The sequence below is a fragment of the Arvicanthis niloticus genome, chromosome 1, assembly GCF_011762505.2.
Source record: "Arvicanthis niloticus isolate mArvNil1 chromosome 1, mArvNil1.pat.X, whole genome shotgun sequence".
NCBI lineage: Eukaryota > Metazoa > Chordata > Mammalia > Rodentia > Muridae > Arvicanthis > Arvicanthis niloticus.
Genome location: NC_047658.1, coordinates 131,268,138 through 131,284,698, shown reverse-complemented (window position 1 = coordinate 131,284,698; position 16,561 = coordinate 131,268,138). Strand labels below are relative to the sequence as shown.

Here is a 16,561-nt window from a genome sequence, read left to right as displayed (position 1 = left end):
GCATCTGGGACTGGAACAGAACCTTTGATGGCTCCAGCTCTTCAGCTCATTTGCTTAATGGCTCTACTGTTTGATAGGCAATAGAACTGCACAGAGAGGTCATATTCTAGGGCTGGGGTTTTCTTTTGCTCTTTTAGTCAAACTTAACTGTGAGTGGAGGTGTGGTGGTAACAGAAGATGGGCTGTCAAACAAACTGCTACAGGTTCTGTTCCAATCTACAGGCTTGGAGCTGTGCTATTTCTCCTTAACAGATTCTCTGCACCACCTACCTTTATTTTTCCTTGCTTAGGTTAGGCTGGTGACCCCAGGTAACTACAAATCCTAGCATGTGGTCCTCTTTCAAAAATCTGCGAATCCTGTCTCTCTCACTGTATTCTGGGAAATGTAGTTTAACCAGTTCTCAAAAGGCAGGCATGGATAGTAAGGCTGGAGAAACCCCACCTTCCACTGACCCCGCCCCCTCTATAGACCCCTCCTAGGTTGCTTAGGAGACAAGAGACGCAGAATCTTGGTCCGTGTAACGTCGAGCTGGCCTAGCGCTGAGGGAAGTCCAGACTGGTCTGTTCTCAACTGCAGCTCAGGCATGGGTACCTTTGATAACTCCTGTCAAGAGTGTTTCGAGCATAAAGAGCGGTGGTATGAGATTGGACCCACGGATTTGCTGGAGCGCAAAGGGTCTCTGACTCTCCGTTCTCATCACAAGAAATACTCGGAACCAGTGTTGGTGTATTCCTGGTGAGCCAAATACTCGCAGTTCTTGGGTCCTAGGGAAGGAGGCAGGGAGAAGGATCCTGTAGGACACAGGAAAAGAGTAACAGGATAAACAATAGTGGGGGGAAAAAGAGTGGGAAAGTATGAGTGGGAAAGAGCATAGGAAAATCAAAGAAAAGAAGGTCAGAGAGATAGAACAAGAGAAAAGAGAGGGGGAAACCGATCTTCCACAGAGCAGTGGCCAAATCAGAGTGAGCTAAGAGAGCTTTCCAGGACTGTTCCCCAGCGCACACCAAGACCTGGACCAGACAGGGCTTTGACAAAGGAAACTTAAGCTCGTCTACACAGGGGGAAGGAGTGGGAGTCACTTAATAGGTTGAAAATCACCTCTCCAAGGCAACGCATACTTGCAAAAGGAAGCCCTATTAGAAAGTTCTACTCACTGGAAAGAGGCAAAAGTCCATGCTGGAGGACAAGGGCTGCCAATGTTTGGGGAGGGGGACACACTTGAAAGTAGTTCCTCAGCAGCCCGCAGGCTATTATTCGTGAAGACCCTTGTAGCTAGAGGCAGCAAAGTTTAGCCTCTCTTTGGGTAAGGCCAATGCACTTGCTTGACTCTGTTCTATTTAATCTTTTTAATTACTTAAAATTCACACAAATATCCAGGGTTGTGTGTTTTCTTGGAACATTGAAAGACCTGGAGGACTTAGTTCTAAGCCCATCATCTTCTAAAGACGGGGCTCTCAAGACCCCAGGAAGCATTGAGCCTACTCTTGTGCTTTGGGAATTGTGCTTAGAATTCACTTTTCTGTCTCTGTCTCTGTCTCTGTCTCTGTCTCTGTCTCTGTCTCTGTCTCTGTCTCCTCACCTCTCTGTGTTTCTGTCTCTCTGTCTCTCTCCCTCCCTCTCTCTGTTTCTGTCTCTATCTCTATTTCTCTTTCTTTCCCTCCCTCCCTCTCTCTGTTTCTGTCTCTCTGTCTCTGTCTCTCTCTTGTGTTCAAGAGGTCAATAGTTGTGATGTCAACACTAGAGAAAACTAGATACCTTTAAGGGGGTGTGTGCCAAATTTATTACAAAAATTACTTACAAAATATTTGTAACATTGTGGGGAAGTGGGAAGACAGAAATGAAGCCACAAGACCTGTCTACTTTATTTGCCGTTGCCTTTGAAGAGAAATGAAGGATTTTGACTTTAGGCCTGCTTGCATACAACCATTCCTGGACTGTTTGTGATGCCTGCCATTGTTGTTCTGCAGACCTTTAAAAGCCTGTCCATTAGATACATTCTCAAAGCCTACTCCTGCTTTCATTTCTCATCCCAAAGAGTCCTCTCTGCCTATGCTAAACTCAGCTCGAGAGCTTGTATAGTCACAAAATCCAAGGCAACAGAAGGAAATAGATGCTTTTCAACAATAAAATTTATTATGCAAACAGACTTCTTCACATCGATGGTTTACTTGCCTGGGCAGGGGTGGAGCCCTAAGCAACCTGTTTTAGCTTTATACATATAGGTCTTATTTAATGGCTCCTATGCAAAGACACTTAGCTCTTCTGTGGACCTGTTATGCTGTAGGGATTTGGGTCATAATAGAAACCACCTCCGTAAGTTATTAATGAGAAAGGGTTTTTAAAGGGACAGTACTTCTGTTCCCTTCTGCATTGCTGTCACTTTGAAGTTAACTTGTAAGCAGCATGGATATCAGTAACAGAGCAGAAATTCGAACAGCGTGGGATCTGGCGAGAAAGAGGGGTAGGGAGGATTGTGAGCCACTTCAGCTATTCCCAAACATGTATAGGGCTTTTCTTCTGTTTCCAAGTTCAACCCAACAAGTATTGATATGCCATGCACTTTGGAACATATTAGGGACACAGAAATAGTAAAATCATTGATATATATATATATATATATATATATATATATATATAAAATCAGCTTGTTCTAGTTAGAGTTTTTATTGCTGACATGAGAAATCATGATCAAACCAAACTGGGATGAAAAGGGTTTATTTGGCTCACATTCCATATATCTGTCACTTTAGGAAGTCGGGACAGGAACTCAAACAGGACAGGAACCTGGAGGCAGGAGCTGATGCAGAGGCCATGGAGGGATGCTGCTTACTGTCTTGCTCCCCATGGCTTGCTCAGCTTGCTTTCCTATAGAACCCAGGACCCCCAGCCCAGGGATGACTCTAACCACAATGAACTGAGTCCTCATATATCAACCACTAATTAAGAAAATGTCCTTACATGCTTGCATACAGCCTGATCCTATGAAGTGTGTGTGTGTGTGTGTGTGTGTGTGTGTGTGTGTGTGTTTGTTTGAATAGGATCTTAAAAGGAATAGGAACTCCAAAGATAGGCAAGGGAACTGAATAGTAACAACACAAGGATTAAAAGAGTCCCTTCATGCAGGAAATACAATTGACACTTTTTATGGATTTCTTGTGTAAATTCACCTACTTGGTGATATTACTTGCAAATCACAATAAGTACTTGAGACAAATTTTCCCATCGCAATCATGTGTGTAGAGAGGCAAAAAGGTCCAATGCCTACCCCCATGTGCATGCTCACAATTAAGGTCAAATAAGGCAAAAGTCTGCCTTCTTTTTTCCTTTTATAGATGTCATTTCTGTAGTCTGTTTCATGCTACTTGCTCTCTTGCATTTCTGTGGGTTTTGTTGATGGTGTTATTGTTAGCATGCCCACAGGCACCATGATGTAGTATTGCCTGATGACTTTAAGCATGAGAGAGTTATGTGGATGTATCTTATGAAAAAAAATGTATATTAGACAAATTTTGTTCAGGTGTGAGGTCAAGTGTTGTCAGTGATAAGTTCAGTACTAATGAAACACACACATAAGCAGGTACACACATGGGCTGGGGGTGTGATCTAGTAGTAGAATGCTTGTCTGGTAAATGGGAGGCCCCAGCTTCCATCCCTTAACTTCACAAGAAACCAAAGAGGAGCACTAAGACAAGGTTGTACACTGATTGATTCATGAAAATGTGGCCCGGAGGTCACAGAGACTTAAATCTGTTTCCTCTGGGAGAGAATGTTTCAGTGCTCTTGAGTGTTTGCAACACCTCTATTGAAAGACGCTAATGGGGATCGACTGTAAAGCTTTAGAAACAGTAGCATCCTCTGAAGCTGGCGACACCCTGCTCTCTTCTCACCAAACCAACCAGTCGTTAATATCAATGCTAACGAGACAGTGTAAAGTTGAGAGTGTGCACTTATGAAGTCATCAAGGGTAGTCAGCAAACCCTTGATTGTTAGCTTTCGATTGCCTTGTTTTGTGACTCATTTAAACATTTCTTGAATTATATCTATTAGTGATTTTTAAATGTAATTGTTAAGGTCTAGGCTTACCATTTTGGTCACTGCTTCAACTGAGTGTTTCATCGGAGACCTTATATATTTGCAGGTACAAATGCAGTGTGTAACTAGGAGAAATTCTGATTTACTCTTCATTGTTGTTTAAATGTGGATTTTTCCCTGCTTCTCTCAATCTGGCATGAAAGAGAAGTCTGTTGGACCTCACTGCACACATCCAAACCAGCTTTGTAAGGCAGACATGATAAAGGGTGGAGTTTAAGAGCTATCTCTGGTCCATTTTTAATCCACCTGAGACCCACGTTGTCCTTGCAGCTAGAATATTAATGAGATAGAACCTATCACTCTTGTCACAGCCTCCTGCTTTTGAGTTAGAAATATCTTTCCCAGAATTCATCTTTGCCTGTTCCTTTCTGTAGCATTTATGGAACTATATGATAAGCCATTTCCATTAGAAATTCTGAGTTGAGTGGGAGAAAATTATTTTCTGGGATATCCATCCACTCATTGGAATAATCAGAAACAAAACAAATTACACTTACTTTAATAAATTCTCTCATGTGAGAAGTTTGCTCATTCACTCATTCATTTCTTCATTCATTTGTTCATTCATTTTCATCTGTTCCTTGGCCAAATTGACACCTGGTAACAATTATAATAATTCAAAGAAAAAAATTCACCCAGATCTCCATGGAGACAGATCCTGTTCTCTCGTCTCTATGGCAATATCTAGTTTTAAGGACTCAGATTAATTTCACAAATTTGTAATTTTAATTGTTTTTCTTTCTCGCCTCAGCCACAGAGTAAAGACCTTGAGTGATACACTTTCCCTGTGCTACCCTCTTACCTCATATGAAGGAGAAAACAAAAACAGAAAGGGAAGGAGGAAGTTAGATGTAATCCGTGTGGGGGCAGGGAACCTCATTGTTTTAAAGATGTTTTACAAAAGCTAATTTGGACATGGACAGTGAACTAGAGGTAAAGGGGAAATTAATCTTTCTGTGGGACTCTCAGGTCTTTGCATGGCTCTGTTACCAAAGCAGGGAGTGTGTGTGTGTGTGTGTGTGTGTGTGTGTGTATTTAGGGCCTTCCTCTGGAGGTGGAGAGCCGTTCCACAGCACAGGCCTATCTCTATGTCCTTAAGTAGGAAACAGAGGGTCTGGATAATTTGATCTGTCACTCTTATTGTGTTTAATAATGACTTTTGTGGGTGCTGACCTACGTATTTAGACTCCCCACACCTCTGAGGGCCAACCTATAGTTATAGAAAGCTCTATTGGCCAGCAGTCTCCCCGCCCACACTATTACACCCCCACCCCACCCCACTGCATCTCCATTACATCCTAGGGTAAAAAGACAGAGAAAAAGCCCTTCCTAACCATGTGCTCCAGCTTGTTTGTCACTGGAATTCATGAGCAATTCCTCTTTTTTCATGCCTTCAACTTTAATATAACAACTCAAGAGAAATCTTATTAACTTTTTACTGCACATTTGGAAAAGACTCTGTTATTTGCTCTCCGTACAGGAAGCATACATATGGTTTGAATTCAAGACAGGAAGCATTAAAATGGTTTTTTAATTTTTTAAATTTTTGTCACTGTTATAGAGTGAGAAGACCAGGCCCTGGGATACAGGATAAGAACTCAGTGAGAGATGAGTAAATGTTTATCACATAAATGAACAAGTGTTAGGAGGCATTCACTGGAGAAGACTAATCAGATGTGGATTCAAGCTAATAGGAAAGTCTTTATTAGCCAGTCAGTTACTACACTGGGTGTTCGGAACCCAGAATGCAGTCTGAACCCTTTTGTATGGTGATCTTTTAAGTAAAAAAACCACATCCTAGGTTGACGCATCTCAGTTAGCAAGAAGAGTTGGCTAGAAGTGAAACTACAGAAACCTAAAAGCAAGGTTAGTACATTTGAATCTTTCTCAGAACAGTGGACTTGGATGGATTAGGTTCTCATTTTGGCAGGCATTGCTTCCTATGTGCTACCAAGGCCTGACTTGAACTTCCATCATGGCGTCAGTTGTGCTAAAGTCTGGGGACCTGTTACAGAAGGAGCGAGTAGAGAGGAGACAGATGGAAACCAAGAAGACACAGAGTGCTAGAGCTCTGTGGTGACTACGAATGGCCCCTATAGGCTTATATCTTTGAATGTTTAGTTCCCAGAACTGTTTGGAAAGGACTTGAAAGTATGCCTTGTTGAAAAAGGGGTGTCACTGGGGGGGTAGGTTTTAAGTTTTCAGAAGCCTACACAAGGCCCAATCTGCTCTCTTTGGTGCATGCTTATGGATAAGATGTAAGTTCTTAGCTACTGCTTCAGTGCCAGGCCTGCCTGCCTGCCTGCCTGCCTGCCTGCCTGCCTGCCTGCTGCCATGTTTTCTGCCATGATGGTCATGGACTCCTCACCTTCTGAAAGTGTAAGCAGGCCCCTATTTAAATGCTTGCTTTTCTAAGTTGCCTTGGTCATGGTGTTTCTTCACAGCAATAGAAGAGTAACTAACACAAGCCATATCTCATTGCTGTAGCTTTTCATGCATACCTCTTCCAAAACTCCAATTAAAAAAAAACAAAACAAAAAAACAAAACAAAACAAAAAAAACAAACTCCAGAACATCATTCTTTCTGAAATAAAGAATGAAAGTCAAATTTTCAGTAAATATGTCCTGATTATTGTTGGAACTTTAGACTCCGGAATCAGATATTTTCCTAAGATCCTAAGCTAAGAGCTATACTATAAAATAAATCCTTAGTAAAACTAGTGTTGATTTTCAAGGCTAATCTAGTTCAACAGGATAAGATTGAAACATATTGGTTGCTTTCTGTGTAAGTGAGTTTAGAAGAATTCAATGTGTGATTAACCGTCTAATTATGATTTAATCTAGAATGAGCTATGAAGAATGCCACAGGCTAGGTTTGTCTGTACGTTTTCCAGAGAGATTTAACTAAGTGGGGGAAGACATGCCCTGACTCTGAGCTATACCATTCCACAGGCCGGGCATGGCACTGAATACATTTGAACTGAGTGACACCCAGGCATCCCCTCCTCTGTCTTTTGATTGCTGCAGCATGACTAGGTGTCCCAGAGCTTGTGACCATCCCTTCCCCGCCATGATGGACTGTGTCTTTTCATGGTAGGTGCCAAAATAAATGCTTCCTGCTATAAGTTGCCTTTTGTCAGGTCTTTGAACACATAGAACAGCAAGTAATGCATTGGAGAAGATTTGAAAAACAGAGCTGCACTTGTACAAGTGTTTACATACATGACACAGCACCACTGACTGGTGGATCCCAAGGGGATTTTGAGTTAAGGTAGGGGCAAGTACTAATTTTATTCCTTCTAAATGTTCAAATTATAATATCACATGTGCATTTATTACAATGTAAAGTAGATTGAGGACATGAAAATATATTCACCATCTAGTGGGTAGCAAAATTCAGCATTTGCATACTGGTGGGTATGGTGGTGCACGCCTGCAATCCTGGCACCTGGCATTCTGAGGTGGGAAGATTGCTATGAGTTCATGGTCTCTCTGGGCTACATATAGAGATGAATGTGTTTCAAAAAAGAAAGTAAACATTTGCATGGGATCCAAATGCGTATAATAAGATTTATGTTCTACAACTGATCCCCATAGCTTTTTAACTGTTGGCTACTTCAGAAGAATTTGAACATACCAGTTCTACCTTCCTAACTTTAAATGGCTTGTTGCGTTCAGAACAGTTGTACTCTTTCTAGGTCCTTCTTCCTCTACATTCTCCTTCCTCCAGATCCATTTATGTGTATCATGGGAGCAGGGTTATGTGACGGTCAGTAGGTCAGTAGTGGGTGTGAGTTTGCTTCCAGAACTGTGTAGGCATCCTTGTCCAGATTCTTATTCTGATCCTGGTACTCTGCCTCCTGCTGGTGGTGAATTTATTCTTTTTTGAACACTTGGTGTGTCTGCTTACAGATTTATTCCCAACTTGACTTTTCCTGGTTATTCAAGATACCTGTTGGCTCATTCTTTCCAGCCTCTGAATTAGACTTATTCCATAGGCACTGGTGGGATATGCTATCCCTCAGCATGGTGGTCTGAAACTCACTGACAGCTCAGATTCCATCTAAGTGCACTGAATATACTCTACTGGGTTAGCTTTTCTCATCATGGTCGCAAAACATGTGACAGATGGAAATTAAGGCAAGAAAGATTTTGGTCAGAATGGTTTAGAATGTTTGCCATGGCAGCTACAGATTTGAGTTTGAGGCACAGTTTGTATACATTTGATGAAGGCCATCCCCCTGCTACCCCCCACCCCCACCCCCCCCCACACACACAATGAGCTACTTCCTCCAGCTTTACCTCACCTAAAGTTCCCACAACTTCCTACAACTTCTCCAGCATCTGGGGACCACCTGCTCAAAACCACAAGTCTGTGAGAGACCTTTCACATCCAAGCTATTACATTTGCCCAGGATAGCTCCCTCCTGTTGGCCCACATATAACAGAGCCTCTTACTCAGTTCTGTAGTGTTCTTCTTTGGAAGGTAAAAAAAATATAAGATCACTCTACCTGAGAACTTCCAGCTTAAAGAAATTTGTTTTTATTTCTCAGTAGTGCTGGCTTTTAAGTATCTCACTCAGGACTACAGTTTTTAATTTATTTTCTCAGAAATTAATCACACTCTATCGCTTGTTGTATTTCTTGGAAAATAACTAACTCGTTGCAAGGCAGATGTAGAGGCCTCCAATTTGTCGGAGTAGAAGTTATTTTAAAGGGAACCCAGCAATGTGTGAAGACTAGTGCCTGGCAATACACGGTCTTTATAAGAAAGTTTTAACATTATAATGTTTGGGTGGAGCTGGAGACATTAAAGTGCCATATGAAATAAGCCAGACTCAGAAAAGAAATTTTGCACCATCTCACATTTGTGCAATGTCCTTAATAATAAAGAATTGAAAGCAGAAGGGGGAGATAGTTGGAAATAGGAAGGAGATCTGTGGGAAGGGAAGGAATGTCCAGAGAAAGAGATGGGGGTGCAATGTGACCAAAGCCCATAACATACCGGGATGAAAATGTCACGATCAAAACCCATGACATTGTACAACTCATGTCTACTAATTAGGCAAAGGGAACAAGCATGTTTTACAGCCTTTTAATTTAAAATATATATGAGACTTTGTCAGAAGGATATTTGGTACCTACAACAACAAAATACATATTCCAAATAGTTTGGCCTCCTCTTTCTTTCTCCTCTTTCTTTCTCCTTGCTATTTCTAAGTCTTCCGTAAAGGATGTATATTGTTTTTGTAGTAAGAACAGAGTCGAAGTCCTTTTTTCTAGAGCTTTCCCTGTAAAGCACACATTCTTTAAGGGATCAGAATGCAGGCATGATACTTTATCTTTTTCAGAATCCGACTCACTCCAAATGGCTTATTACGAAGCTTTAAAAATATCGTTTTAATTGCTAGTTTTTGCTGGATAAGAATCATGGTGCACATTCATTCCGCTCAGCCCCCCCTTCCATTCTCGTCTGTGCCGCCACAGTAGCTCCTACGCCACAGCTATTTTAAATCTAGTCTACGCTTTCATTCCTCAATAGACTCACGCTGCCTCCATTTGCTTTTTGAATGAAGTAGTTTGGGGAGCAAAGCAATTTTTTTTTCTTTTTTAAATAAAATTCAGGAGGCTTTGCCTTCTTCATCCTGACTCCTATATCCCATCCTCTCTGTGATGGAATTCCAATCAAATCCTTTTCTTGAAAAGCTAATGGCTTTGAAGGTACCACCTGCATCAAAGTCTGTTTTGTTTCTCTGGCATTTGTAAAAAAAAAAAAAAAAAAAACCAACCATTTTGTGGGAAAGATCACTATGGTTTCAATGTGAAATTGTCTGCCGAGCCTTCAGCATCTTAGTTTAAACACTGGTTCCTCAGCAGCTGGTGCTATTTGGGGGAGGTTTCTGGCATTCCAGGTGAGACTTATCTGGAGGAAGTGGGTCCCTGGTGGCTGGCCCTCGGGGGATATCTTGTCTCTGTCCCCTCCTGTCTCCCTCTGTTTCCTGTTGGCAATTAGGTGAAAGAGCCCCTTCATACATGGGCTCTTCCTGCCATAGTATCTTGCCTGAGCAAGTGGGTAAAGCAACCACAAACTGGAGCCCGTTGAACTGTGAGCAGAACATATAATCCCCCCCTCCTTGAGTGGCTTATGTCAAAGATTCTGATATAAGGGCACTAGTTCCTAACGCATTTCTCTACTTTTTAAAAACTTTTTTTATTGGTTCTTTGTTAATTTCACATCATGTGCCCCAATCCCACTTGCTTCCCCCTCCCCTCATATCTACCCTTCACCCTGGGAACACCCCCCTCCAAACAGAAAAAAGATCTCCTTGTGGAAACTGTAGTGCATTGTCACAGTGGGTCCCACGGTGTACCCCTTTGTCCACACTTCAATGTTTACAGATGTTCTGCTACCCTATCAGTCCTGGAACCTCACTGGGACTATTCTCAGCTAACCCGTTTTGCCCTGTGCCATGGAGATCCTGTGGTTTTGGATCTGTAGGACCATCCCCTTCATGCATTCTAGCATGGGGCAGATGATGGGGTGGGCCAATTCAAAGCCCTGGACCTGGATCTGAGACGTGAGCTGGTCAGCCCACATGATATTCCACTCTCATGCCCTCCGGGCTGGCTCACATGCAACTTCTGCAATCAGGGCTAGCACTGCCTGCTGCCCAAGCGAGGTGTAGGGCATGTAGTCCCAAGTGATGCAGCTAGTGAGGGACGGGGCCACTTCTCCCACTCTCATGACCCTGGGGCCAGCTCTCCCATCTGCTGTAGTTGGTGAGGGAGGAGGGAGAGAAGGAGGACATTTCTTCCTTCATCCACACTCCTGCCCAGCAGACAAGAGGCAAGACCTGTTCTCCTGTGCTCAGGCCCTTGGGATAGCTCACCTGCAACCCCCACATCCAGGGCCAGCTCTACTGTGCTGCCCAGGCGAGGTACAAGGCCTGCTCTCCTGAGTTCTGCTGCAGTGTTAGCTCTCCTGCTCTCATGATCCCAGGGCCAGATCTCCTGCCAGCCACAGTTAGTGAGGGGTGAGGCAGGAGGGAGAGTATCTCTCCCCAGTTTATGCCACTGCATGGGAGACCATGGGAGTGGGAGAATCAGCTTCCCCAGTTTTTTATCCTCTGCCTAGTTCACCTGAAACTAACACTATGTGTGGGTGTGGGTGGCAGAGCTGCTCTTTTGAGTGTTGCAGCTGGCTAGGGCCTGGGTCAGCTTTCCTGCTCTCATGGCCCTAGAGCTAGCTCTCCCACGATGCCCAGATGAGAGGTGGGGCCAGCTCTGCACTGCCCTCAGACATCAACATTTTTCAGGCCTGGTCTTTGGTGGTCACAGACCCCCGCTGCTGCAGGGCCACAGATCCAGATGTGGTACCCTGTGGCAATGCAGGCCAGAATGCCACTAGGGTCCCAGGTGGCATCACCAGCTACTCACATCAGGGTGCCCCTCACTTCCCTCAAAACTGTAGTTCTTCTCTTCTTTGTGCCCACATCGCTCTGTTTCTCTTTCTCTTCCATTTCTCCACCACTTACTTGCTTACTCCTCTTAGGGTGCCCGGGTCTCTGAGTGTCTGGGGTCATCTCAGAAGTGGTTTCCAGAGTGCATTATGGTGCTGGGCAGGGTCATCTTGGGCATGGTCTGCCCCTCCTCCCTGCCACCTACTGGCACATGTGACACGGCAGCCACACCTGCGATGCCTCTAAGGGTAGGTCATTTCTCTTGATGGCTGCTACTCATCTTCTCGTGGAACACTGGGGGATACAGTCTGCTGCAGTAGAAATTGATAAGTTACATCTCCATCTCAAAAAAAAATCTAGCTTTAAGGTATTTTCAGCTCCAAATTTAAAGATTCTAAGTCAGTTATATGTCCCTGGGCCAAATGTCTGTTTGGGGTCATCTTGTCTGTCGGCTTTTTTTTTTCATTCATTCATTAACTAATTTACTTTGCATCTTGATCACAGTCCCCTTCCCTCCTCTCTTCTCAGTCCCACTCTAACAAATCTCTCCCCCATTACTCCTACCCATAAGAGAAGGAGAAGCCGCCCTTGGATACCACTCCACCGTGGGACATCCAGTCACAGTAAGCCTATGCACTTCCTTTCACACTGAGGTCCAAGCAGGCATTACTGTTTGGGGAAGGGGATCCAAATGGCAGGCAACAGAGTCAGAGACAGCCCCTGCTCCAATTGTTAGGAGACCCACATAAAGACTAACCTGTGCTTCTACTACAAATGTGTAGGGGGCCTAGGTCCAGCTCTCGCATGCTCTTTGGTTGGTAGTTCAGTTTCTGTGAGCCCCCATGGATCCAGCTTGGTTGACTGTGTAGGACCTCTTGTGGTGTCTTTGACCCCTTCCGCTTGCTCAATTCTATCTCCCATCCTTTCACAGGACTCCCTGAGCTCCGCCTGGTGTTTGGCTGTGGGTCTCTGTGCCTATTTCTGTCAGCTGCTGGAAGAAGCCTCTCAGGAGACAGTTATGCTAGGTTTCTGTCTGCAAGCAAAGTAGAGTATATGGCTCTCAAATGGGATGGGTCTCAAGTTGGGGCAGTCATTGGTGATTCGTTCCCTCTATCTCTCCTCCATCTTTATCCCTGTGTATCTTGTAGGTAGGACAAATTTTGGGTTGAAAGTTTTGTGGATGGGTTGATGTCCCCTTCCCTTCACTGAAATCCTGCCTAGCTATGGGAGGTGGCCACTTTTGGTAGGAATCTCTGCTAGGATCACCCTCATAGGCATAGGTTCCCTAGAGCCTCTCCTGTCCCAAGTCTCCAGCTAGTCTCAGAGATGCCCCTACTAATTTCCATTCTCACTCTCAGCCCTCTCCCACCACCCATCCCCCATCTCCCCACACCCGATCGATCATCTTTTTAAGCAAGATCAAATCCAAACTTGGTGCCTCTCCAGTTGCCATGGAGACGTGTACACAAGAGAAAGAAGACATGATGGACTTGAAATCCCAGACAGCTACCGTTCTGGAGAAGGATTTCATAGTACATGCATTTAGTTTTATAGCAAAAAAACAAAACACATTAATATTCTGAGAATTTTTCCACATTTGGAGTTTCTTTTACTTTAAAATTTTTCTCTCCTGCTAAATTGTACCTTGAAAGTATTGGTTAAAATAAAACTAGAAAGTACCTTAGATGTAATGAGCAGAAAAAGAAATCTTATACATAGATTAAGTAAAAACATTTTTCTGGTGCTTTGAAAAAGCTAGTATGATTAAAGTTGAATATTGTGATTGTTTTTGATAGATGATAATTTTCTTTTGCTCTGTTTCTTTCATCTCATTTTAAAATACAATTATGTTTTAATTGTTATTAGTTATACTTTATACTTTCTCTTTTGACTTAATCATTGGTGCATTGACAAAGATAATTGACTAGCAGGAATGCAATATGTTTCTTTGGTGAAATATTAGATCTTTAATCAGATTATTAAGTCTTCAATAAAATGGAAGAATTAATACACCATTATTTCTCTCTAAATAAATCTTAGTGCAAATAATTTAGTCTTCTTACACAGAGAGTATTGGGAAGACCATTTTGAAACTAAAATATAAAAGGGAATAACTTGTTAACGATTTTCTCAACCCAAACTAGGTGTAGTGGTGGAATCCAGGGATCCCAGCATTTGAAAAATTTCAAATTGCCCAGCCAGAAGTTAGGAGTGTTGAATGAACTTTAAAAAAAAAAAAAATCAAACCTTTCCACAAATATGCCCTCTTAGATGAAGAGCTTTTTTTGTAGGTGTCATTTATTAAAAATATATTTACTGGGGTTAGGACTATAACTTGGTGGAAGAATGTTTTCCTAACATGTTCAAAGCTCTGGATTGTATTTGTAGCACTGAAAAAAAAAGTCAAAGGCCAAAATATATATCGCTATGCGTGTCAATAGCACACTGCTGGATCAGGGACCAGACTCAAGGTCCCTGCCCTTAGGAAGCCCCTTATTATTACCATGAGGCAGCTGTGGGAGGAGCTAAGGAAACAACTGCAATGCTGATGGCCTGTGTTACAGGGAAGACTAAAATAAGCAGGGTGTCCTGGGTATCAGATGTGGATCAGAGTCCAAATCCCATCCACTAATCTAGTTCTGTGACTCAGAACAACGAATTGGAACAGAGACAAAGACAGTGATAGCAATGGCTCACTAAGAAAGGGAACCAAACGGTTGTCTTGAGGGTAGAAGCTGGGAAGACAGCTGCTCAAGAGCCCAGGGCCACATGAGTTCTTGTGCTCTATAGGCCATTTCTGTGGCATCTGCCCTCGATCTGGGGACTTTTCTACTTCATACTCTGGTATGTAACCCAAGTGGGGAAGGGTTGGAAAGGTTTCTATCTATGCCAGGTGGCTTCTTTCATAAGCTAGTCTCACTACCTCTCTCTCTCCATATCTGCTGTCTGTCACATCGAGAGCATCTAGAAGCTTGTATCTCAGCTGTGGTAAATGAGATAAAGTTTCTCAGAGGAGACCATCATGCCCTTACCATCCATGGAAGAATGAATGTGTGGTATGTTAGTTCTCAACCTAGGCCGGTATTACTTGTTCTCCAACATTTGGAAATAGGTGCAAGTTATGACTGCTATACATGATTTTGTAAGACTTAAGACTTTTGGTCCTAGGGGTGGCTATGGCATCTTAATGTTTATCTATCTATGTGATGCCTCGTATCTCTGAACCTACAGCCTGATGGGTGGAGACGGCACAGCTAATGTGCATCTAGGTGGAACACATTGAGGTTCATGAGGTTTATATGGCCATTCACAGAGTAAGAAGAGTGGCATTGTTAATCAATCCAGCAATCCATCCAGCCATGATCTGGCAGTTCCCTCTCTTTGTGGTGTAAGAATCTTTCGCTTTTAGAATCCCATGGTCCCTGGTTTCCTTGTACAAATGTATGACATAAAACAGCCAAGGGGCAGGGCAGTGGTGGCACATGCCTTTAATCCTAGCACTTGGGAGGCAGAGGCAGGTGGATTTCTGAGTTCGAGGCCAGCCTGGTCTACAGAGTGAGTTCCAGGACAGCCAGGGCTACACAGAGAAACCCTGTCTCAAAAAACAAAAAACAAAACAACAAAACAACAAAACAAAACAAACAAACAAACAAAAACCCAGCCAAGGAACCCATTGCAGGCTTTCTCCTAGAGGGTAAGATATTATGGCCTTACAACAAGACCTTGAGAAAGCTGTTGAATGAATTAGTACAAAATTTTGGGGAGCTAGGAGGGCTGCTCAGAGGATGGAGATCTAGCTGAGAAAAAAACAGGAGTTCTGGCTTTAGGGAGAGATCCTGCCTCGAAGGAAAAGGTGGAAAACAATAGAGGAAGACACCCAGTGCTCTTCTGGCCTCTGCGCACATGGGTAGCCACATGACTGGATATTTAAGTGTGTGTCTCATGCACACACATACACACACATACACACATGTGCACACACAAATTAAACGAAAAAAGAAAAAAGTTGTCTGGAGGGTGTAATTGGTAGAGCACTTGCCTAGCCTAGCATGCACAAAGGCCTGGGTTTGATATTCAGCAAAGAATAAACCTATGTATAGTGAGTGTCACATGCCAGAACTCTGGAGCTGGAGGAAGGAGTGAGGGTCAAGCATTTAATGTCATTCTCTGCTACATAGTGAGTTTGATACTGGCTTGGCGTTCCCTACCTGAATCCATAAAAACATTAGTCTACATAGATGGCTTCATGTACTTGCAGTTTTTCTTTGTATGTTGAACAATCCTTTAGGAAGTAGAAGTGTTCTGGGAAGTGGGGAGCTACCTTTGGTTGATATGTACATATCTCCAAATCAGGGTGCTGAGTTCAGCTTCATTTACTGGCCTATAGTGCTGGCTAGTTTTATGTCAACTCAGCACAGCTAGAGGCATCTGAAAGGAGGGAACCTCAATTGAGAAAATGGCTCCATAAGATCCAGCTATAGGGTGTTTTCTTAGTGATGATGGGGGAGAGTCCAACTCATTGTGGGTGGCGCCATCTGTGATGTGTGATTCAATAACAAAGCAGGCTGAACAAACGTGAGGAGCAAGCCAGTAACCACACCGCTCCATGGCCTCTGCATCAGCTCCAGTTCCTAGGTTCCTCTCCTGCTTGAGTTCCTGTCCTGACTTCCTTCAGCGATGGACTATTACGATGTAGAAGTGTAAAACACATAAACTCTTTCCTTTGTAACTTACTTTTGGTTATGGTTTCATCAAAGCAATAGAAACTAACTAGAGGATGCCCCTCCTCACTGCACTAGTTCTTGCCAATGCTTCTCCACAGAGAGGTTGCACGAGGTGTGACATATGTGTCTGTGGCAGACACAGAGTTGAAGTGTCTCACCTATAAAACTATGTGGGACTGATAATGTCCTGAAGAATAAATATTTGCTACCTGAAAACTGCTCCTGTCTCTTCCTTAGTAATCATCTGTTTTGGCTTTTTGTCTGCACTGGGGGAAATTTGGTAG

The 16,561-nt window shown here is 43.2% G+C and overlaps 1 protein-coding gene and 1 pseudogene across 1 annotated transcript in view; one reads left to right on the top strand and one right to left on the bottom strand.

The window, feature by feature from the left end:
* The first annotated feature begins 493 nt into the window (after nt 1–493).
* Cfap95 (cilia and flagella associated protein 95) overlaps nt 494–16,561 on the top strand; it is a 100,218-nt gene continuing 84,150 nt past the window's right edge. Inside the window, exon 1 of the mRNA XM_034484662.2 lies at nt 494–736. Coding sequence (XP_034340553.1) covers nt 585–736 — 152 coding nt within the window. The 5' untranslated portion in view covers nt 494–584. The remainder of the gene's footprint in view (nt 737–16,561) is intronic.
* Nucleotides 11,705–11,806, bottom strand: LOC117701874 (small nucleolar RNA SNORA17; annotated as a pseudogene).